This window comes from Melanotaenia boesemani, chromosome 8 (genome assembly GCF_017639745.1).
Source record: "Melanotaenia boesemani isolate fMelBoe1 chromosome 8, fMelBoe1.pri, whole genome shotgun sequence".
Taxonomy (NCBI): Eukaryota; Metazoa; Chordata; class Actinopteri; order Atheriniformes; family Melanotaeniidae; genus Melanotaenia; species Melanotaenia boesemani.
The window spans coordinates 12,077,395-12,100,285 of record NC_055689.1 but is presented as its reverse complement, the minus strand read 5'-3'; the positions used below and the strand labels follow the sequence as shown (position 1 = coordinate 12,100,285).

Genomic DNA, 22,891 nt, shown 5'->3' with positions numbered 1-22,891 from the left:
AAATAAATGATCCAATAAAAAAGTGACTTTGAACCAACTAGGATCTACATCTCGATCATCTTCCTCTTCCTTGAATGAAGAGGAAAAGAGCAGATGAGGAAGAAGGATTCAGACTCAAACCCTGTTGAACACCACGCCTTAATATTTGTCCCAAGAGGGAAGAGTTAATGTAACATCCAGAATACGCTGGTATAAATTTGACTTAGGTTAATAAAAGTTAATGACACAAATCCAACTTCAGTTTACTTGCAGAAGTAAAACTTAGTAAAATTTAGTAAAACAGTTTTTTTTTTTTTTGTCCTTTTCAGCAATATCAGTGACTTGTTGTGAGACAAATGTTAAAGCCTGGTTTTCAAGACCAGATCCACATTCATGTAGTCTTCCCAAACACCCTAAGAAGAGCAAGAGGAGGAAACAAAGGGAATGGGGATAAAACAGAGAGGGGATTTGGGGTTCTGTTTGTAGCCCAGACCAGAAAACCGTCATGCTGTGAAACCCACACACCACCAGAACCACCTGATGGTCCCATTTCCAACTGAAACGGACCAATCAGATGGTCCGACTCAGACTTACTCGTCCCTTTTTGCAGTGCGGTCTGGGGCGCACCGGGAACACTGTCTTTGAGATTCAAAGAAGAGCAGCGTGATCAGAGTAATGCTTCAGGTAATCACCTGAACAGATTCATGGTCAACAACATGAGATGAGCATTTCTGAACGGTTTCTTTTAGTGACATTTTTTAGTGATGTTTGTAAACTGAGAGAGCTTGTCAACCAGAGCTGCACTTATCCTGCAGGATTGTACACAGAAGCAGCTTGTAGCTGCTGCTGCTGCTAAACTGAGCAAAGACTAAAGGTCTGAATACTTTTAGATATAAGATACTTTATTCATTTTCCTAAACATGACACTCAAAAACCTGCTGTTTGCTTCGTTATTGTGAAGAATTATACAAAAAGACAAATAAATAAAAATGAAACCAATCCATTTTATAAAGAGCTGACCCGTCACACAAATGTGGAGATTTAAAAGGTCTTGACATTTTGGGGATGTGTTCTTCTTGGTCAAAGTAAATTTAACATAAAAAGTAATGAAATTAGTGTTTGGCTGATTATTTCTTTGTTGTAACAAATACAATAAATCTACTGTGTTAAAAAGCCTGTTTATTATCATTTTAACTCAATATATACAAGTAAAAATGTATTTGTGGGATGTGCAGCATCTAGGCTGTGACCATAAAAAACTCTCTGCCAATGCCAAACAGCTTATTGCTCATCCCACAAATGCATTTTTCTTACATATTTTGCACCACTTCAAAGGGAGGCATTGTTAGAACAAAGAAATAATTAAGCCAAACACAAATTTATTTTCATTTTAAAGTTACGTTTGAACAGATGTGGTGTTTTGTGATTTAAAAAGAAGAAAAAAAAACCCCAAAACAAACAAACAAACAAAAAAAACAACCGGATGAGACCCTGTTTCGCCTAGAGTATATGACAATTTGTTATTTAAAGCTATATTAAACCAGAAAATGAACAATGGATGGCAGGAAAACTGATATAAACTTGTGACCTAAGAAATAAAAGTTGTTAGTATAATTTCTACAGTGTTTTCTCTCATCACTGCTCTGCTCTCTGTCAGGAGAGGAAGATGGAGCCGATAGCCAACATTAGAACCAGTTACAGGAGATTCTTCCAATTCTGAATTCACTATTCAACATTTGTAACATTTTCTAGGTCATACTTACTCCTTTGAGTCCACTAATTCTTCCTGGAGGTCCTGGAAGACCAGGTGGACCAGGAGGTCCCTGAAAAAAACAAAATAGGGAGACAAAATATTTATTATTCACATCAGTGGTATCATTTAATATTTTATCTGGTAAACATTTCAGTAAGAGGTTTTCTGCTGACATATATTGTGCATATATGTCAGCAATATATGACACATTGATGTTTGTGTTCAGCTGATAAATATGAGTTCAGTTAGTTAGGGTTAGGTAAGTGTGTTAGAGGTTGATACAAACCTTAAAGCCATCTGTGTCACCATCTTTAGATTTTTGTTTTCTATTTTTAATTTTGACTTATGTCTCTTTTTATGTTGTGTCTGTGATATGGGTGAGCACATGGTCCTGGAGATTCATGCTTTTTGAAATGGGTGGGTAGAGTGTTAACCTCTGCAAACTAGGATCAAATGCCAATTTATAAGAACACAGGGTTCCCCTCTCCACAACAGCAGGTGCAAACAGGTTTGTGGTTTAAGATGCTGTCGTAAATCTGGGCGGAACCACTTTTTAGGTCTTTTGTATGGTGAAATTGAAAAGAAAAAACATGTTTGTCATATTGGTTCACCTGAGCTGTTAACTTATGATTTGGTGCTTATTGTAAAGTCATTATAACAAACTGCAACTGCATGTTAAAATCTCAATAATTACAAAAGTAAATAAAAAACGACTTTGTTGAGCTTTGAAATCATTAACATTATTTGTGATTAAGCCATGATTTAAATGTAATGAACTACTAAATATTGACATGTGCTCTAAATATAAATATTGCTCTTTGCATTGCTCCTTGTGTCCTCTTACCGGCAGGCCAACAGAATCTCCTTTGTCACCTTTTCTTCCTGGTGAACCAGATCGCCCCTGCAGAAAGAGACAGACATATCTGCTTTCTTTCATCTCCATAAAGATGTATAAGTTGTTTGAAATACATGTTTACACAGTGCCAAATTACTTTTATATAAATGAGTTAATTGCTGAAAAAATAAAAGTTTTCTTAATGTTTTTGTGCAGTTTTATCTAAAACATTTATTTACTTGTTTAACAGGTAAAGAAGATCAGTTAAAAGTACTCACTGCACGCCCAGGGAAACCATATTCTCCTTTTTCACCACGTGGTCCTATTGGTCCCTAAAATATTAACAAACAAACAAAAAGAAAACACTTAATTTTTGTACTGGAGACATGAGCAACAATTTGTCGTCAATTTAATGACTCACCATAAGTCCAGCAGGTCCTGGTAAGCCGCGGTCACCCTGTGAAAATACAAAAGAGAACAGCAGTGAACATGATCTTAATTACATATTTTTTTGGCAAAAATTATGAATCATTTTATCAAAACCATCCATATCTTCCTGATTCAAGTTTTGTAAAAGTTTTAGTTTTGCTGTATTTATCAATTTTTGACTCTTGTATCTCTTTAATCATATTGAAAAAAATAGGACTTTACTTTCTGACTTTTGACTTTCTACATAGGAGGACGAGGAGTATTTGATCATATTTCTGTTAATTGGGGGTATTATAATATCCCACAATTGTGTAGCTTTACGCAAAAACATCTGCCTTAAGAGGAATTATGATGCACAAAAACTTAATGCCATACTCTGGTAAGGTAATAAGGATTACTGATGACATTTTTCCAGTAAATGGTGCGCTACGGTTTAAATTAGCTTCATTCTTTCATGCTTCATTTCCCACGACAGACAGTTTCCCTCCACAGGGATGGGTATGAAGCCACGGTGACACAAAAACAACTTTCCTGTATGTGTTTATTATTTTTCATTGATTTAGCAGGAGTAAAAAGCTGATTTTCCTCTGACTGAACATGCAACAGACTTTTAGTTAAAATGGATCGGAAAATTTTTTGAGCGTGATCACAATGACTGAGTGCTTTAGAAATAAGCTCAGGTCAGTTCACAAAAAAAGAAAAAAAATAATATGTGTAAACAATTAGGTTAAAAATATGTTAAAATATGAGATATCTGTGATTAATGCTGAATATTGTGAGTTGCACTTTCAAATAACTTAATTGAAAAAAAGAAGTGTGCTGTTATATAAGGCAATGGCAAGAAAATGGGACTGCGAAGGAAAGTTTTCTGGCACCTTTGGGCCTCTGGGCCCCTGAGGGCCTCTTGGTGCAGAGAGGATAGATCCGTCAGCAGCAATGGTCACCCCTGGTTCTCCTTTTTGTCCCTGTTAGAGCAAATAAACAACTATAGCTAAGCAACTTAAACATCTCTTCTCCTAAAACACAGAAATGTTTATAGACATCATGATGTGATATTTTTTCGAGTGTGCTTTTTGTCGAATCTAGTTCTTACCTTGATTCCTGCTGGCCCCTCCATACCTTGAAGACCTTTGTCCCCCTTTGGTCCCCTGGGCCCCTGTGGAGGAATTAAACATTAATAAGACAACAACAGTTAGCTTAGATAGTCTATTTTTTACTTGTTCAAAATTGTACTGTGGCAACAACCTATACAACCATTGACTAGTTAGCGCCAAATTTTGCATAATATAAGCAGTAGCATGCCTCATACCTACCCTGTTTAGCCCAAAGACAGCAGTGCAAATGCAAAATTGGGGGGGAAAAAAAAGCTTAATATTGCTTTCAAATAATTGTTGCATCTTTTTTTCTATTTTTTCTATTTTTTTTATTTTGTTTGGACAAATTATAAAAACATCTAAACCAAAATTCAAAAATCTGAATTCATACAAGTGGTTACACATGCTGAGCACACAGTGATGTAGCAAACAGCGCTTACTGGAAATCCAGCTCTGCCAGGCAAGCCTTCAGGGCCCTGCAACACGCAGACAGACAAACTCAAACAGACATGCATGCATGCACAGATGTAAACACACAAGACAAAAGGCAGATGAACTTCTGTCAAAGTCAAACATAACATGCAAAACCGAACAAAACTTCAGCCAAAGCAACTCCCCTCCCCAAAAAAGTGATAATTCTTATGGACAAAAGAGGATATATTGTGGTTTGGTCTCTAAAAGTTTCATTGAAAAATTATATCATGTGTGTCAGCCTACGCACCACAGGCCCTGGAGGTCCTCTTATCTCTGTAAAGTTGAAGATACCCTCTGTAGAATTCAGGAGCAGCTGCAGATAGAACAAGGACATCATTTTGAGTAAAGCAGCATCTTTACACTACTGACTTGCAACAAATTAATTCCAGTTTTGATCAAATATCGACAAAAATTTCAAGTATGAACTGAGGGCATATTTAAAAGAACTTCTTTTAAGATTCAATGCTTGGCCAGATAACTTTTCCAATTATTATTATATTAATATAGTAGCATAAACCTTTCATTTAATGTCTTCATTCAGTTAAATATTATTTTATGTGTATACTTGTGTACATGCTTACATCCTGTAAATTAGGAACAGGTCCAGGAGGTCCAGGAGGTCCAGGTGGTCCTGGGATGCTGAGTCCATCAGCCCCTTGATCACCCTGCAGTACACATCATTTAACGAAAAAAAAAATAAACATAATACTTGGAAGACAAAGCAAGTCATGGCAAAAATGAGCATTCATTGTACGAGACAACCAAGAATTCAACATCCAGGCTGAAACAATGTAAAGAAGGTGGGACTTCAGATATAAATATTGCTTTTTAATAACCCTACCTTGGGTCCTGGACTACCTTTATCTCCTTTGGGGCCCTGTTTTTTGAGAAATAATACACAAATTAATTCACTCAGCTTGGCAAAGAAGCTAGTTAGTAGCATGCTGTTAGCTCTCTAGCACAGCATTGACATCACTACTTGGCAAACATTTTCCCATAATGCTTTAAGTTCTTCTAGAGAAAGAAGTTCTTGATTAAATTCTCTCCAACTTTCTCTACTCAGCTATGAACTATCTTCCATTTGAAAGTGAACTGGTTATGTATTGTTTTATCCATTTTTCAAAGCTGACCGATGTTGTCATTTCAAGAAGTTGCTTGTGGTAGGGTCAATATCAGTTACGTTTACGCCATTAACCCTAAAGGTACTCCTCAAGGTGCTTGTTTCGCTGACTTTCTGAAACACATACCTATAGCTAATAGGAGGAAAAAAGCTAATGTACATGAAAATGTTAGCTTAATATTTTGATAGCTGGAAAACTTGAAAACATCCAAGATGTCAGACAGAACATTATTCAGAACTGGCTTGTTATACTCTTTGTCTTTATATTTACCCACATTATATGACCGGATATTTCAAGCATCACTTTGTATTTTGAGCTGTAAGGGCTTGTGAGACAGAATTATCTTCTTTATTTAAAAAGAATGGACTAGTTTGTCCTTTGCTAAAGAGGATAATAAATCAAGCATTTCCTTAGTCATGAGAGAAACATTTTATTCAGGGCTAAAGGTTCCTAAGATAAATAAACCGTTTCACTGTACCCCAGAACTCAGTTTCAAATCACTGCATCTGGCCCTCATTCATCTTTAATTCTCTGAGTACACAGTCTTAGTTATTATCCCGGTTCCTGCTCATTGTTTTACTTTGTATTGGATTTCTGTTCTTTTGTTAACCAGCTTAAAAAAAAACTGTGACATTTTCACATCTGTCCAAAGCATTTAGACAGTTGATTGACCCTGATTGGAGCCATTTCAATACTATAGCCTAAAACTTATTACTTACCCTTGTACCTGGTAATCCAGCAGGCCCAGGAAGACCCTCTGGTCCTGGGTCCCCTGGTTCACCCTGCAATTATGCACAGCACATTTAGAGGAAAAAGATGATTTCTTTGTAGGATGTCTGTCATGAACAGTTTTTCAAAAATAGTTTGTTTATTTCCTTTTTTTTTTTTTTTGTAATTACATTGTAATTGCAATGTCAATCAAATCATCTGCTGTCCACTAAATAGTAACCATAAGAAATGAGAATGGGGAAAAATTGAAAAAAAAAAGCCTGCTGCATGACCAAAACATATACAATTTTAAAGTAAACTTACTTTCACAGAGGGCCCTGGAGGTCCTGGCGCTCCATCTTTACCCTACAGTTAAAAAACAAGATTTCCCATCAAGACCAAGAAATGGATAGTTCATATGAGGACTAAAGTCCCACATGACCCACACATCTAGTATCAGGAGCTGTTGAAGAGGAGATACACACTAATCTTTTCAACTTCATGTGCACAATAATAAATATTTATAAACAGATTACCGGTGGTCCCTGTAGCCCAGGAAGACCTGGTGGTCCCTGGAAAGAGCACATCGGAAAAAATTACATGTACAAAACAGTATATAAAGGGTACAGAAACAATAACATTACTCTCTTATACTGACCTGTGGGCCTTTCACTCCAGCTCCAATGAGCATATCATTTTTGCCAGAGCCTTCCATATCCTGGGAAAGAAAGAAAGAAAGAAAGAAAGAAAGAAAGAAAGAAAGAAAGAAAGAAAGAAAGAAAGAAAGAAAGAAAGAAAGAAAGAAAGAAAGAAAGAAAGAAAGAAAGAAAGAAAGAAAGAAAGAAAGAAAGAAAGAAAGAAAGAAAAAGAAAAAAAAGAACCACTGTTAAATAACATATTGAACTAGAATACTAACTTGAAGTAAAGGAGATAGTAACAAGTGTAGTAACTGAGGTCACCTCTATGAAGAATTTTGTTCCTGGAGGTCCTGATGGACCAGGAGGTCCTGGTGGACCTGCTGGACCTCTTCTTCCTTGTGGACCCATAGGACCTTGGGGCCCAGGAGCTCCTGCTGCACCCACAGACCCACGTTCACCCTGAAGGAACAAACAAAGTGAACACTACAAGCAAACACTATCAAATTACAGCACATTGACCTGTTTCTGAGAATAGAGCAAGCAATGTTGTTATTTGATGTGAAACATGTGCTTTTAACGTTTATGATGGTTTATCATTGACTTCTGCGTTTGAGTGATATGAATTACCTTTGGTCCAGGTGGCCCAGGCATCCCTTGGTCGCCCTAAAGGTGAAAAGAAAGAATTACAGAAGTATTACTTTTTGATCAATGATAATAGATACAGAGCAAGGGGTTTCTAGTTTGATTGATTTCAACAGCTTTTTAGCATCAATGTGGTCCTTTTGGCATTTATTAAGTATGATGAAGCCTAAATGAAAATGAACACTTTAAAGTCTAAAAGAGTGGACTATCTACTCTGGGTTGGGAGAGAGTCACTGCTCCATTAGAAGAATTTGGGGATCTTGTTTAGGAATGAGGGTAAAATGGAACTGGAGATTGACAGAGATTGCAGCAGCATATACAATATAGTGATGTAGACACTGTATAGTGAAGACATTTATAGCCATCTCGTGTGGGGTGTCATCCAAATGAAAGAGTGACCAAATACAAGCAGCAGCTATAGGGATAGAGTGGGGATCTGCTGCTTCTCTGCATTGAAAGAAGCCATTTAAGGTGGTTTGGACATCTGATCAGGACCCCTTGTGGATGTCTCCCAGGGGAGGTTTTTAACAATTAGTGATAGGCTAACTTTCTTCTCTGTCATCTGGAATCAGCATAGAAGCAGAAGCAAAACCTTCAAGCAAAAACGTAATGTTCTATGAGACTGTGATCCAACCGTCTGAGCTCATAGGCCACAAAATCCTAATCAATGACCATACCTTCTCCCCTACCGGTCCAGGTTGGCCTGGAGTTCCATCTTTTCCTGCTGGACCCTGGCAGGCAAATTCAGAAAGACAAAATCAGTGTAATAATAATAATAATAATAATAATAAAAACAACAACATTTGTGAGTAAGTGAAAAGGGTAGTATGTCATTAAGGAAATATAGCTTCCTGCTGATCCCTCAGCCATTCCAATAGGGACCAACACCACATCCAGATATCAATCAAGCTTATGGAAAACTGACTTGTTATTCAGTTTCCTTAAGCTTTAATATCATCCACACCAACATTATGTGCCACAATAACACCTATGTTGATTATTATCAAGCTGGTAAGTGTCGCAGGAAGCAGCAGTGGTGGCAACCATTGTGGCAAGAATGATTTTATTAAGGTTTTACTGTTTTCTCATTACTTGACAGCAAAGCTGAAATAATGAAAAACTGACATTCTTTTAAAGAAAACATTCAAGAACAAAGTAATGAAATGTTTCTTCACCATTTCAGTTGCATAAATTAAAAGCACAAGATAATGCAGACCTTCAGGAACCAACTCAATTCCAACACTGATGATGCAACTCTACAAATTCATGGCATAAACTCTGACCAGCAAGTCTGTTTAACTGTAGAAAGTTCTGGTGCAAACTTAAAATGTTTATTTCTGCATGTCTGAGTAACACCTTTAACAATAAGCTTGTTAGACAGTCATAATGCAAGGACAGGCAGTTTGCATCATAGTGAACCAAACCCAAAAACTCAAGTAAGCTCACGATAAACATTTTCCTAACACTAATAGCACTAATGGGTCAAATGTTCATAGTTCCAAATGACTAGTCCATGTGGAAGAAAAAGATAATATATAACTGCTCTGGGCATGAACTACTTTAAGATGGATGGTAGACTGACAAAATTTAAAATTGTTTTAGGAAATTTTGCTGCATTATTAAATACGGCTTGTTATCAGATTACAGTTCAAAAGCCAGCTTAAAGATAATATGGTGCATTAGTGTACATGGCATGGGTAACTTGCAGTCTCGGTAGGTTTCATGAATGCAAAACATGCAACATATGGTATGGAGCAACGTATGCTGCGATCCAGATAAGGTCATTGTCAGGGAAGACATTAGTAAGACACATTACGTGGGTATTACATCTCAGTCCTCTATCATGGCCTGTCTGCATTGCTGTTACTATGTTTTCTGTCTTGTTTCTTCAATTTGCAACTTTTATGTTTTGAAGGAGTTTTCCACAAACCATTGGAAGGGTTAGTTTTGGTAAATGTTTGCTATCTTTAAGATTTGTTTACCATCAGAATAAGAAACAACAACAAAAAAAGCTAACCAGTGAAAAGGCGGAGTTGTTCCTTTATCTTCTTTGATAGTAGAAGCTTGAAGTTTTATACCTATTCAGTAAGTCTGTGGTCAAGTCTTTTCAGTTCAGTCACATGTCATCTTGTAAAATGAAGCTTCATGCGGAGATTTTTCATTTGATGATGACAATATTTAAACTGAAAGTAAATGAACCAAGAATATAACTTTCTATAAAGTAAATGGAAGATAAATTATTATTAAAAGGCAAAAAAAAAAAAAAAAAAAAAAAGGCAGTTACCAGCCAGCAGTAAAGCCAACACAGTATTTACAGTCATTGTTGCCTAAGCATTGGGGCTGTAAACAAAGGTTGGATTCTATGACTGATGTAACTCTTAAAGAGAATAAAAAGTACCCCTGATGGATAGTTTAACACGTCATTCTTCTGATGATGGTCCTTTTACAACCTCAATACTCTGGCTCATGACTGTAATTTCAGCATGTTGTTTACTGGTTTATGCAGCAAACCAAAACAGTGTACCTCTCCAGAACCCTGAGAAGACTCAAAATCAAGCCCAGAACTAGAGCCGAAACTGGAGTTAGAGCTGAAACCAGAACTGTAACCAGGGCCAAGTTGTGAATTGAGGCCAGAGGTCAGTTCTGAGTTCAAACCTGAACTGTCAGACCCAGAGCCACTAAACCAATCCTCAAACATCTGGAAAGGAGAAGAAAGGAGGGAGACATGGTCGGGATGTAGCAGATGGTGGATGAGTAGTGAGATGTAGATAGAAAAGGGAATGATAATCAGAGAGAAAACACAGAGATAAATAAATATTTAAAAAGGACAGACAACTACAGCAGACATACACAAATACAAGTCACCATTTTAATTGCAAATGTGAAAAAGAGATTTCACTACACTGAATGTGAAATTATAAAAGAAAGAACGGCGAATGGACAAATATATGAACATATACAACTAAAAAAATATGAACACAACATTAAGACAGTAACACTGAAACTAACATGAGAATGGAAATACATAGGAGGAAATTTAGTTTGAGAACTTTTTAGATTGAATCTAAATTATATATGAGTCTTAATAAGTAATGAAAGGGAAAATGATCAGATCTTAAACATACTGTGTTTTACTACATTTAACTGGAAGTGAACCTACTGGTAGTCCATTTATGCCAGGCAGTCCATCTCTGCCAGGTACACCAGGTGGTCCAGCATCAACAGTAGGCAGTTCTGTTGAGAGGTTGGGTCCAGGGAGACCAGGAGGTCCTGGAGGCCCAGGTGGACCAGGGGGGCCCTGAAAGGTAAGATCAATTTTATTTTTCCACTATGTAACTTAAACTGTCAGATTACTGTTACTGTGTCAGAGGACTTGCTTTTACCCTGATGAGTTCTGCATCAGTATCCAGGTCTTCAAAACCAGAACCCAGGGCATCTGGTCCATACTAAAACATACACTGAGTTAGTCTTTCACTTGGGTTTAACTTATGTCTGAACTATTTTTTCTACATGCTGTTTTAGCCCTGCATGCAAGCTAATTTATATTATTTGTGTAAAGAAAAACACAAGCTGCTTACAGGTACACTCCGTGATCTGGGAGGTCCAGGAGGTCCTGGGAGGCCAGGGGATCCAGGGGGTCCAGGTAAACCAACTCCTGGATCTCCCTACAGAGTGGGAAGGCATGTGACAGAAGACTGAATACAAAGGTTGTCCAATTACTGTGTATTTGGGTTATATTATAAAAAGTAGAATTAGTGGACATTGTCAAATGTTATTGACCCATTCGGACATCCTAAAATGATCCTAATGCACCCTTCAACATCCGAAAACCTAAGCATTATTTCTCTAAAAAAAAAAGAAAAAAGAAATAATAATTTAACATTTACTCGTAAGCCTTAACGTAAAACTAAACCTGTTTGAGAAGTTAAACTTTACTGTATTTTTCTTTATCACTGTGAAAAGATGATGCACTCATGTTGCATCAGGCTTGACAGGGAAAAGCATGTAAATCTCCAGGTCTGGTGAGATACACCCAAATTTCCTGGTTTTGGATCAATAAAGTATCTACATACATGCATCTCACTCTGTCTCAAAGGAATTATAAATTATAAATTAGAAACTTTAGATGTACCTTCTCTCCTTTAGCTCCAGTTTCTCCATTCAAACCTGGAAATCCCTGAAGTCCTCTCTGACCCTGATGGAAAAATATACACCATGTGATTCCATCAAAAGGCAAACGTAAAAAACAAAAATCCCAACAAAATATAACTAATAAGTTACTTACTGCCTCCCCATTTTCTCCCTTGCATCCCTGTAAAAAGAAAGAAAGGAAGACTCAGTGAGTGTGGAACAACAACATCTGGATAACATCTAAAACCAGTTCTCTGGTTTAGTGCACATCTGCAGTAATGTAAAATGAACACATGCTAATTTGCATGTGGAACTGTCAAACACTCAAACAAGCTTTGCAAACAAGCATTTGCCATCTGATGTATCCAACATTCAGGCTCTGAAACTGACTTGATATTTGGAAAAGGAAATGTGATGTAATTTCTCATCCTATTTGAACCTCACTCCCCTGGAGCAGACAATAATAAATTGGAAGTTGTGGTCCACCACAACCTACAGGATAATAGAAAACTGAGGGATACCACTTAACTGTGGGGAGATCAACTGAAATATCACTAGTATCGCTACCAAGGCCGGTTCTGGTATTCAAATCATACCTGCATGATGTGATCAATACTTTAGTTTTAGTTTTTATTTTTCCTCACTTCAGCAGGACTTAAAAGAGGCTGTCAATGAATATGTGCTGAAAAACAAGATGGTTTGAGACTGAGAATTGTAGTGAGTGATTTTGTTTAGTTATTTATATTTTACATAGTTTACTGTTTATGTACTCTCTAACTAAATAATATAAGTTTTAATACATTTGCTCTCTAGTAACAGTTCTGTGCAGGTTTATTTTTTTCAAGCACAAACCTGCTTTTATATATGAATCAGTATTGTATGATGATAATATTGACAATACTGGAAACCACCAGATGAGGACAACCTTGTTCATCTTGCCGTCTGCACCGTTTACAGATGACATGTGCTCTTTTGTTTTATGTCAAAATAAAACTAAAGACGCCCAGATGTAGAAATCAGTTTTCCATCCAGTTGTTTTCAGTCATTCAAAAGATTATTTTAGTTCTATATGTGATTTTTTAAAAAAAATCACATATAGAAAGTAAAATCTTAAAAGGTTGTTACTTGTTTGCATTTTTGCATTAAATTTCCAAACTTTCCAATCTAATAAATTAATGGAAATTGTCCAGTTGCCAGTTGGAAAGCACATTCATTGAAAACTAGTTATAAAAAGGAATTTGACACACAAACCTTCTGTCCATCTCTCCCTGGTAGTCCGGGTGGTCCAGGGGTTCCTGGTGGTCCTTGTGGTCTAAGCTTCTCCTCCAGTGGAGGCCCTGGGGGACCAGGTGGGCCAGGTGGTCCGGGATCACCACGGTCTCCTTTTAATCCAGGCCTGGCACGACCCTGGAAAATGAAGTCAAGTCATTTATATATTGTCCCTAATGGGAATCTTGGTTTACAGAGAGGTCCTCAAAAGAAAACATTACAACATCAAAAACATAATCTTCACTGATGTCACATGATTTTCCAATAACACTGACTAATAAAAAAAAACACTCAAATTAAATTAATAAAATATTAAAGATGAAATAATGGAAGTCTGTTGGTAATTTTATATTCATAAAGAAAAATAAACTGTGGTGAAAAAGGCTACTGTGCAATATTTGAAGACCACATTAAATCATCAGTTAGATTTACATCATCTCTTCATGTCAGTAAAGTGTTAAAAAATGACAAGAAGGTCTGAGGAATCCTGAACAACAATAAAATGCTGATGACTAATGCTGTGTTAGGATAAACTGGTCAAAGTATGAGCGATAACAACATCTGCATCTGAACTCACATCTCCTGATCGCTCTCCTGGTTCTTCTGTCCGGTGTGACCCTGCACACAGTGAATGACATAAACCGTATCAATCAGAGTCTCACAGGGTCATTGTCCACGCTGTAATTACTCATGCAGATAATAAAATCAAGTCTTGGCATAACAGCTGTATGCTTTGCTCTTAGTTCTTAGAGTATTTCAAGTTGAGGTAAATAATAGTCTTTACAAGATGTTTGTTTGTTATATATTCAAATCAATACATCATCTTTTTAATTAAGTGTAGCTACTTCTAAAATACAAACATTTACAAGAAGAAGTGGGAGATAAAAACCTAAAACTCCAGTATGTAATAAAAAATGTGTGTTTATATTATAGGTTGATTCTGACCTCTATTGGGTAACTCTTCATTGGCTACAGTTGGAGTCATGTGACTAGAATACTCTTCAAGCTCCACCTCTGGTGCCTCAGTGGGTGGAGCTCCAACCGGAACACTGCCCTCCCCCTTAGTATGAAAGTATGAAAATTAGTTAGTTGAAGGATGAAGGATGTATGAACATCAGACTTTGACTGCAAAAGACTGCCAGTGGAGATAAAACTTTCACCAAATGTAAACACTTTTAAATCAAGGTTAAAAACATTTCTTATCTCATGACTAATGCTGTGTTAGGATGAAATCTGCACTGTCTCTTTGAATTTATCCAGACTTGCTTGCTTTTAATCATTTTAATTTAGATGTTGTTATGGTCATATTATGATTTTATTATGATTTTTGCACACCTTTTTAATTATGTCCTAGTATGTTTTGTTTTGTTTCTCTTTATGTTATTTTACGTAAAGCACATTTAATGTTTTAAATATGAAATCTATTATACCGACAAATTTACCTTGCATTGTGAAAATGTTTGACTACTTCTGCATCCAACGTCTTTCTAGGCTAATTTTCAGTATCTTTCAGCTCGGACCCAAAAAGTATTGACTGATTAATCTACAAAACAGCTGGCAGCAGTGATGTGTAGAGCAGATGTTTGTGGTCTGACAAAAAAAGCATAAAGTATTTATCTTTTGATTATAGGAAATCATGCTCCAACAGAGCTTGAAGGGTACATTGTAACACCATTTCTTCATGTTGTCAGAGTTAGTCTTATCCTCATACACCCACCAACCAATTTATTGTTTACACTCGTTCAGTTGTTAATACAAATATATAATCGGTCAATCACATGGCAGCAACTTAATGCATTTTAAACACCAAGACATGGTCAAGACAACTTGTTGATGTTCAAACTAAGCTTCAGAATGGAGAAGAAAGGAGATGTGACGTGGTTGTTGATGCCAGACAGGTTGGTCTGAGTATTTCAGAAACTGCGGATCTACTGGGATGTTCACACACAGACATCTGTAGTGTTTACACAGATTGGTCTGAAAAAGAGAAAATATCCAATGAGCAACAGTTGTCTGGACGAAAATATGGGGTTGATGTCAGAGGTCAGAGAAGAATGGGCAGACTGGGTGGAGATTATAGAGAGGCAACAATAACTTAAACAAGTGGTTATTACAGAAGTATGCAGAATACCACCTCCGAATGCACAATACATTGAACTTTGAAGCAGATGGGCTACAGCAGCAGATCCGGGATACCACCCCTAAAAAGCTAAGAACAAAAACTGGACAACAGAAGTTTGAAAAAACGTTGCCTGGTCTGATGAGTTTTGATTTCAGCTGCAACATTCAGATGATAGGGTCAGAGTGTAAACATGACAGCATGGATCCATCAATGGTTCAAGGTGGTGGTGATGGTGTTATGGTGTAGGGGATATTTTCTTGGCACACTTACTGCCACTTACACATCATACACCCTTCTGGGTATTGTTACTGACCATGTCTTTCCCTTTATGACCACAGTGTAGCATCTTCTGATGGCTACTTCCAGCAGGATAATGCACCATGTCAAAGCTCAAATCATCTAAAACTCATTTTTTGAACACGAAAATCCAGTAGAGCAACTTTGGGATGTGGTTGGAACGGGAGATTTTCATCATGGATGTGCAGCTGACAAATCTCCAGCAACTGTGTGATGCCGTCATTATTAGATGGTACAAAATATCTGAGCACCATGTTGAATCTATGTCACCAAGAATTAAAGTAGTTCTGAAGGAAAAAGGGGGTTCAACCCAATATGAGAGAGGTGCAACTAATAAAGCAGCCAATGAGTGAGGTTACTACTTTGGTTCTAATTACATTAAAGTCTTAAGAGCACCAAAATTAAGAATGTGCCTCTATGGGTCATAGAAATGGACACAGTTGCCTCATTTTAGCGTTGCTAAGAAAACAAAATGTAAAATAAACAATTAAAATGAAATGTTACTTCTACCATGATTTCTACACAGTTAAGCATCAAAGTGAATTAAATCCACAGCATAGTATAAAATAAACAGTGTCTTTCTGTTGATGATGAATGTCTCTCAACCTGAGATGAAAGCTTCCACTATGGCTTTAATATGTGGGAACAGTTTCCTTTAGAAGCTTCAAAGTCAGGATTGATTCTGGGATATTTTGGGTCAAACTGACTTTTAGCCTGAAGGAGGATTAAGGATAACAGGGTCATAGAAGAAAAACAGACTTTTATAATTACCCAACGAATGTTATTTTTAAGTCGACATCAAAGTCAAACATCAAACATCAAACTTGTTACTGCATGTTTGCAGCTGTTGTCATGCGGACATGCTAAGTAGCATATGAGGAAAATGATTACATCCTCAACTTACCGGCACTGTACTAAATTGTCTCCCTCCTTTACTCCGCCTTGTGTCTTCCTCCGTCTCCCTGTCATCCAGAGCATCATCTCCACTGGCGAACCCTGAGGCCTGCATCAAGAAGAAGTTATATGAAGAAATGACACGGTGTCCCATTTAATTCACACGCTTAAATGTTTTTTTTTTTTGTTGTTGTTGTTATTTTTTTACTTATACCCAAAAAGTAAACAACAATTTCTTTTGTTCAATGAAATCCTTCCACCACAAGAGGGCACACTATATATATATATATATATATATATATATATATTATTCTACTATAAACTAAACTAAGCACATGCTGCTGCTGCTTAGTTTGACATATTTACTTCTTGTGTATTCATAACCTATTATCTATGTGTATTCACTATAAATACAATGAGAATAAATAAGTAAGTTTGTGACTCACGTAAGGATCATCCTCGTCACACTGCTCCTCAGCTGCTCTGGGATCATCCTTTATGACTAACTGCTGAATGGAGCCCTAGAAATAGATAAAGAACCAGGAAACATTGATTGAAAGATGAGCCCGTATCTTATCAGCTTATATATTCCTCACACCAGTTAGAAGAACTGAAAAATGCCATCATTTGTAGAAATTTGCATTAACAGAAGAAAAGCGTCTGGATTTGTTTTCACTTAGTCTGACTTGGTTGAGTTTTTCAATGCTTTCACTTAACCAGTATTAGAAGTGTGTGAATGTTTCCTTTTTATGTCACTTTATTCCTCTGTTTTTTGGAAAACTGATGCATTTCTACTCTATTTATTTGGTAGTTAAGCTCATTATTACTTGGTAGATGAAGATTTTACTGTGGTGTTTGGAAGCTGCAAAACAACACAAATGCAATTTCAGAGACAAACAAAAACAACAAAACCTGTAACACTGCATTTTAAATGTCAGATAGCTGCTAGAGGTGGCTACAGCTGAGGTACGAGGATTCCTCTCAACTTCAAAAATTACTGGTTTAATCTTCATCCTTTCCACTAAGAAATACAGGCCTGCGTTTCATAGTCCCGACTTGTAAGTAACTTCGGAGGTAATTTCTTACTTTTCCGCAGGAGGGAAGACATAACAGACTTGTTTTTGGTTTATTCAGCTATCTAAGTTGTTGTTTCTAATTGTTAGAAAAAACAATGAAATTTTAGTTTTTAAAAACATACACCATCCTCATGTGCCCTAAAGATTTTGGTATAATATACTCATATGTTGCATCAGTTTGAGCTCTTTATTGGCTGAAGGCAATTCAGATAAAATGATTGTTAAGGTAAACAACTGTGACATGTGGCTAAATTATTTAATGAACTACAGCTTTCCACATAACACCTAAACTTATTAATTCAGTTGCCATCTTGTGTGACCAACTTTTTTTTCCCATTCTCCACAATCATAGGAACAACAGAAGCCCAATTCAGCCCACTGGCTGACGTCACCATAGAGACCAGATTTGCCAGAAATCATATAATAAAATAGTTCTGGTTTTTATGGCAATTCAGAGATGGATGCATATACTCCTGGTTATAATAATAAAATTTACAGTATTCACTCATAAACCCTGTGATTGGAAATGGACCCATGCCATGACCGCCAACAAGAAGAACACATACACACTGACCCAGATAGACATGGTGGGACAAACTGCTGCTAAGCAGGCAAATATTCTGTCGTCATGCTTCAGATCACCCGTTTAGAAAGTCAGGCTACACTGAACAAAGCTGAGTGAAGTGAGGATGACCGCGATGTCTCACCATGGCAACAGGAGTTGACCACCAGCTCGTATTTTTCTGCTCTGGGCATTGTGGAGCGAGAAAAGGTCTGACAGTGATTCCTGTTGAAATGTCAGTGTCACAGCTTTTATTAGCCCTCCGTCTGGGTCTCAAACTAGATTCTACAGTGTGTATTCCAGTTTTTATTTCTTCTCATCAAAGAAAATTAATATTCATCCTGGGAGAGTCTGAGCTGACATTTCATTTATTTCTAGTCAAATTCAAACAGCTTAATTTTTATTTCCACAGCCTCACCGTTGACATAGCAACATAACTCAAGATCTAAGTTAAGTCCTTGATCTGACCACAGTAAAGCCAAGCTGACATCTCCAACTTCCTCATCTGTTATCAGTTCACTCCCCCATCCTCTTTTTTTCCTCTTATGTGTTCTTCTCCTCTGCATCGCTCCCCTTTCCTTTCCTTCTTTACTCTCTCTGTTATTTTCTCCATGTCCTGCCTCCTCTTTCCATCTGATGTTCTTAAACACCAGAGCAGTCTCAGGATGCAAGCCCAGATTTAGGTGTGACATTTGGCTGCATCCAGAGTGAGTCTGCTGAGGTTGTAAAGCAGGTCATTGTGCTTCACTTCATTCATGCAGCGCAGCGTTTTTCTAAAGAGTGTTAATCAGTTGACAATGTCATTCTATTTTCCACAATATTCACGACATTTAGCAAGAAAGCTGAGATAACAACACTTTACATTTCAGAATCAAGAACAACAGAGGGTCCTTTCTAAAGCTCAAGTTTGTCTTGTCCACACAGAGAAGGACCACCACCATCTGCAAAATAAACAGCTTGCTCTAAAGCAACAAAAACACATCTTTTATATAAATCCACACTAATGAAAAAATAGCAGTCCATTTCACAAGGATTTCCTTTAATGTTACTTAACTATGAAATTGTATCCACAGATTTTACTTCAAACATGTTCAAGCTGGTTTATCTAAAGCTTTATCTTTGCTTACTCTTTTGCTGTCACCTACTACCCCCTGAATTAAGATGGTTGCTTTGTTAAACTGCTGGTAAGCTTTCTGCCTAATTCAATCAGTCATCTGTATATAACAGAAAGTATTTTCTTGTAAGCATCTCCTTGTTTCTCTGTGGTTGATAAATTGTGAAACCATTTTTTTTAAAACACAGATATTTCAATGACAGAAAGCTGGGAAGTTCCCAGAGGAAACAAACTGAGGTCAGATGATATCTCAACTCTTTAACTCTTTATTGTGTAATGACAGACCCAGCTGCACAGTAATATTGACATACTGTAGGCACTCTCATGTAGACCAGATATAGAAACTACAGCAAGTATATACATTGTTCCCTTACCACAAACTTATCGAGCCCTGTGCTTCCTGCATTAGCAACAAATATGCCTGAGTTGCGAGAGAAGGAGCGATTCCCTGACCTCCGACGAAAGGCCGTTCTCTCGGGCTCTCCACAGTCCATGTAGAGACGTACCTCATCATGCTCCACCGCCACCTGACAGAAGGAAAACGCAATCCAAAATATCTTATTATCGTGTTTCCTGTATCTATTTGGAATGCACTTTAATTCATTTGAGTTTATTTAACTGTACATTACTGATCCCAAAGAAAAAGTAAATAGTTGCTGTGTAAATTAAATAAATTTATATTATTTAGTAAATACATATGTATATACACACACAAAAAAAGAATGCAGCTAATTAAAATGATGCATTTTTAAGCATTAACTGAATATCTTCCAGTATGTAATGAGCTCATAAGCTCACAGTGAATCTTGTCCATTGGTCAGTCATGTCTGGGACGCTGAAGGATGCAGCTTTGTGGCTGTGGGAGGCCCGCTCTCTGTCAGTGTAGTACAGCAAGATGCTCTGTAGGCCCCCACGAACTGGGGTGAGGGCCAAGCCCAGCTCCACAATCTTCTGTTGGGCATCTGTGATGGCAAAGAGGACACCTCCTTTCTGGCTGGCTGGACGCACCTGGAATAATGGAATGGTAAAAGCTCTTTACCCTACCTACATTTCGCTGTTGTTATACAGTATTCATATCAGCAATATCATAAGATAATATAGTTACACATCATGGATTCTTTAAGTCTAGCCCGGGTGCCAGTGGCAGCCCAGGCCTGCAGCATGCCAGAGCATTTTGCAGTTAAAAGGCCCACAGTGGAAAATGGAGCAGTAACTGCTTAAACTGTGAAATAACTACAATTTGAAGGCTCCAAAACTGTTCCATGTCTACATTTTGCATGACATGAAATAGGCAGTAAAGTTACAAGCACAGTCAAACTACAGTTTGAGTCCAACATGGCCATTTATTTGGACCACCATCCTTTTCCCAGTACGCATGCATGAGATCCATGAAAACTGAATTACTGACTAAAGACATTTAGTTGCTTCTCATTTTCTCTGTAGGGAGATCATTGTAAACATAAGTCTAACCAAATCTTTAGAAGAGATTATATAAACCCTAACCAAAGTAATACCCAGCTGTAAATCAATTAGAGATAATATCCCTCAAGCGTATTAAGGTTTCATATAATAACTTGGGATTCAATCACCAAAACTTTAAGAACTTTTAGAGGAGATCCCAAAGCAAATGGAAATGAAGCATGTTTATTAGCCTGGGTTCCATATGATGAAAAAACAGAAAGTGAAGGCTTATTCAACATTAGAGTTTTGTAAAATGTTATGATAAAATGCTGCATTGACTAAGAATAACCTGCCTTATACAGTGATACACCTTTTAGCAGTAAACATAGGAGATCAGCACTAAACCACAGTGACCTCTTTGAAGCACTCAGTGAAAGAAGTTTTCAAAGTAAAAAGGTTTAACAATGTACCGTGGCAATGATAGCAAAGTCCCGGTAGAAGGGTCCAGGCACAAAGGTTGTAGCGAGTCGGCCAATGTTGGCATCAGGTCCAAAGTTGTAGGCTGGAAAGCCCTCATGGCCAGGGATGAAGGAGACAGAGGGAGGAAGAGGGACACCAACTAACTCCATTAGATCCAGATGACTGCCTGATCCTCGATCTGACAGAGACAGGTTGGGACAGCGTAAAGATAAATGGTAAACATGGAGCAACGGGGTAGTCATGGACTACACCCAGATACACATCAGGTCACCTGTTCTCTGCTGCATTTGAATAACTTTTTATTTCTTTTAAGCTTCAATTTTTAAACTTAATCATGTTTTTAATACTGTTTTCAATCAATATTTATTTTTCTCTTGTCTTTTGTTTTTAATTTTAAATTATATTTGTTATTTTCTGGTGTTTCAATGTTTCTGTAAAGCGCTTTGAATCACCCTGTCATTGAATTGTGCTATACAAATAAACTTGCCTTGTCTAATGCAGAGAAGATGCCACAATCTTTTACCTTTTGCATTAACTAGTTTTCATTTTCTTCAAAAGTGGGATAAATAACTAAATGCAGTATAACTAAATTGACCCAGAATATAAACATTATGTTAATGACATGCCTTACAGATGTCTGAACCTCCATCTTCTCCCATCTGCTTCTTCCTCATGTATTTCTAATTCATCCACCACATTAAAGGAAAGGGCAAGGGTACTTGTTAATCATCCCGACATGGCTTTAATTTGACTTGATTTGATCCAGACTCGGCCCACGCTTCACTGCCCTGCCTTGCATCGACATAATCCTCCGAAACATAAATACACACACAATGGCTGGCAATTAGAGTACGGTATTTAGTGTGTATGTGAAGAGGAGGCTTCACATTCCCACGATTCTCATTACGATAGAGTCCTTCTCCCGTGTGGACCAAACCCTCAGCATTCCAGCCAAGCTAACCCCTCTACCTATATTTCTGTCAAACACACACAAATGCAGGCACACACCTATATACAAAACTATTTACATACACTTCTGCACACATCAAACAAACATCTCACCCACATAAACACACACAAAACCCAGACCAGACCAGACAGGCCAGCATTTAGGGGTCTCTAATTCATCAGTCTGACCAACTGGAAACATACTTGATTAGAGGCTTGGGAGTATGTGTATGTATGGGTGTGCTTCTGTGCACCGCTCACACCACTACAGGGTGGAACTTTGCAGATTTACAGGTTTATTGTTGCAAACAGAGGTGGGAAGGTGGGCAAACAAAACACACATACAAACACACTAGAGCCCTAAACCTCCAGTCCAGATGTGCAGCCATTTGTACTCTGTAATGACTGAAAGGTCATGACCATCGTATTGATAGAGGCCACTGCTGAGGTTTAACTTCAGAAGTAATGGCTAGTTTTTTATGTTGGAAAATGGTCTGATGCTGATTAAGTAACAGAAACTGGCTAGAGATCCCCACTTATAACTTAGATTGGAGCCATTTCAAGATAAATATGGTTTCAGCTCTGAAAAGCTAGAAAGAAATTAAAGTGGGGTCAGAGTTAAAAGTTAATAGGAAAAGACAGCAAAGCTAGAAAAGCTAAGCACAATATGGTTGCAACACGAACTCAATATAGATTTCCCTCCACACTGAGTTTTTATCAAGACACTGTCAAACTGTTCATCTGCATTTAGTGAAAAAAACATTAAACCAGTAAAGTTTGTTGGCATCTGCTAAATTTTGCTGATCTCTATGCTTTCAAGCCCTCAGAGTTTGCGGATGAACTTTCTACAGTAGCAACTTTCAGTTTTATCAAAGGGTTTTGATCAAATTTAGGTCAAGAGTCATCGCCAATAAGTTTAAAAGT

The 22,891-nt window shown here is 37.4% G+C and overlaps 1 protein-coding gene across 3 annotated transcripts in view; it reads right to left on the bottom strand.

The window, feature by feature from the left end:
* The window catches only part of col15a1b (collagen, type XV, alpha 1b), a 51,606-nt gene that overhangs the window by 7,190 nt on the left and 21,525 nt on the right, over positions 1–22,891 (bottom strand). For 2 of the 3 annotated variants that reach the window (XM_041993614.1, XM_041993612.1), the window contains 31 exons: positions 21,010–21,197; positions 19,937–20,146; positions 19,513–19,665; positions 16,833–16,907; positions 16,397–16,495; positions 14,019–14,133; positions 13,651–13,691; positions 13,056–13,211; positions 11,959–11,985; positions 11,806–11,868; positions 11,252–11,338; positions 11,057–11,119; positions 10,834–10,971; positions 8,351–8,404; positions 7,659–7,694; positions 7,353–7,490; positions 7,052–7,111; positions 6,930–6,965; positions 6,718–6,759; positions 6,405–6,467; positions 5,406–5,441; positions 5,146–5,229; positions 4,812–4,877; positions 4,531–4,566; positions 4,090–4,152; positions 3,872–3,961; positions 2,989–3,024; positions 2,846–2,899; positions 2,577–2,633; positions 1,743–1,802; positions 574–618 (listed from right to left, as the gene is read on the bottom strand). In XM_041993614.1, coding sequence (XP_041849548.1) covers positions 574–618; positions 1,743–1,802; positions 2,577–2,633; positions 2,846–2,899; positions 2,989–3,024; positions 3,872–3,961; positions 4,090–4,152; positions 4,531–4,566; positions 4,812–4,877; positions 5,146–5,229; positions 5,406–5,441; positions 6,405–6,467; positions 6,718–6,759; positions 6,930–6,965; positions 7,052–7,111; positions 7,353–7,490; positions 7,659–7,694; positions 8,351–8,404; positions 10,834–10,971; positions 11,057–11,119; positions 11,252–11,338; positions 11,806–11,868; positions 11,959–11,985; positions 13,056–13,211; positions 13,651–13,691; positions 14,019–14,133; positions 16,397–16,495; positions 16,833–16,907; positions 19,513–19,665; positions 19,937–20,146; positions 21,010–21,197 — 2,471 coding nt within the window. The remainder of the gene's footprint in view (positions 1–573; positions 619–1,742; positions 1,803–2,576; positions 2,634–2,845; positions 2,900–2,988; positions 3,025–3,871; positions 3,962–4,089; positions 4,153–4,530; positions 4,567–4,811; positions 4,878–5,145; positions 5,230–5,405; positions 5,442–6,404; positions 6,468–6,717; positions 6,760–6,929; positions 6,966–7,051; positions 7,112–7,352; positions 7,491–7,658; positions 7,695–8,350; positions 8,405–10,833; positions 10,972–11,056; positions 11,120–11,251; positions 11,339–11,805; positions 11,869–11,958; positions 11,986–13,055; positions 13,212–13,650; positions 13,692–14,018; positions 14,134–16,396; positions 16,496–16,832; positions 16,908–19,512; positions 19,666–19,936; positions 20,147–21,009; positions 21,198–22,891) is intronic. The other variant, XM_041993613.1, reaches the window with a different exon arrangement.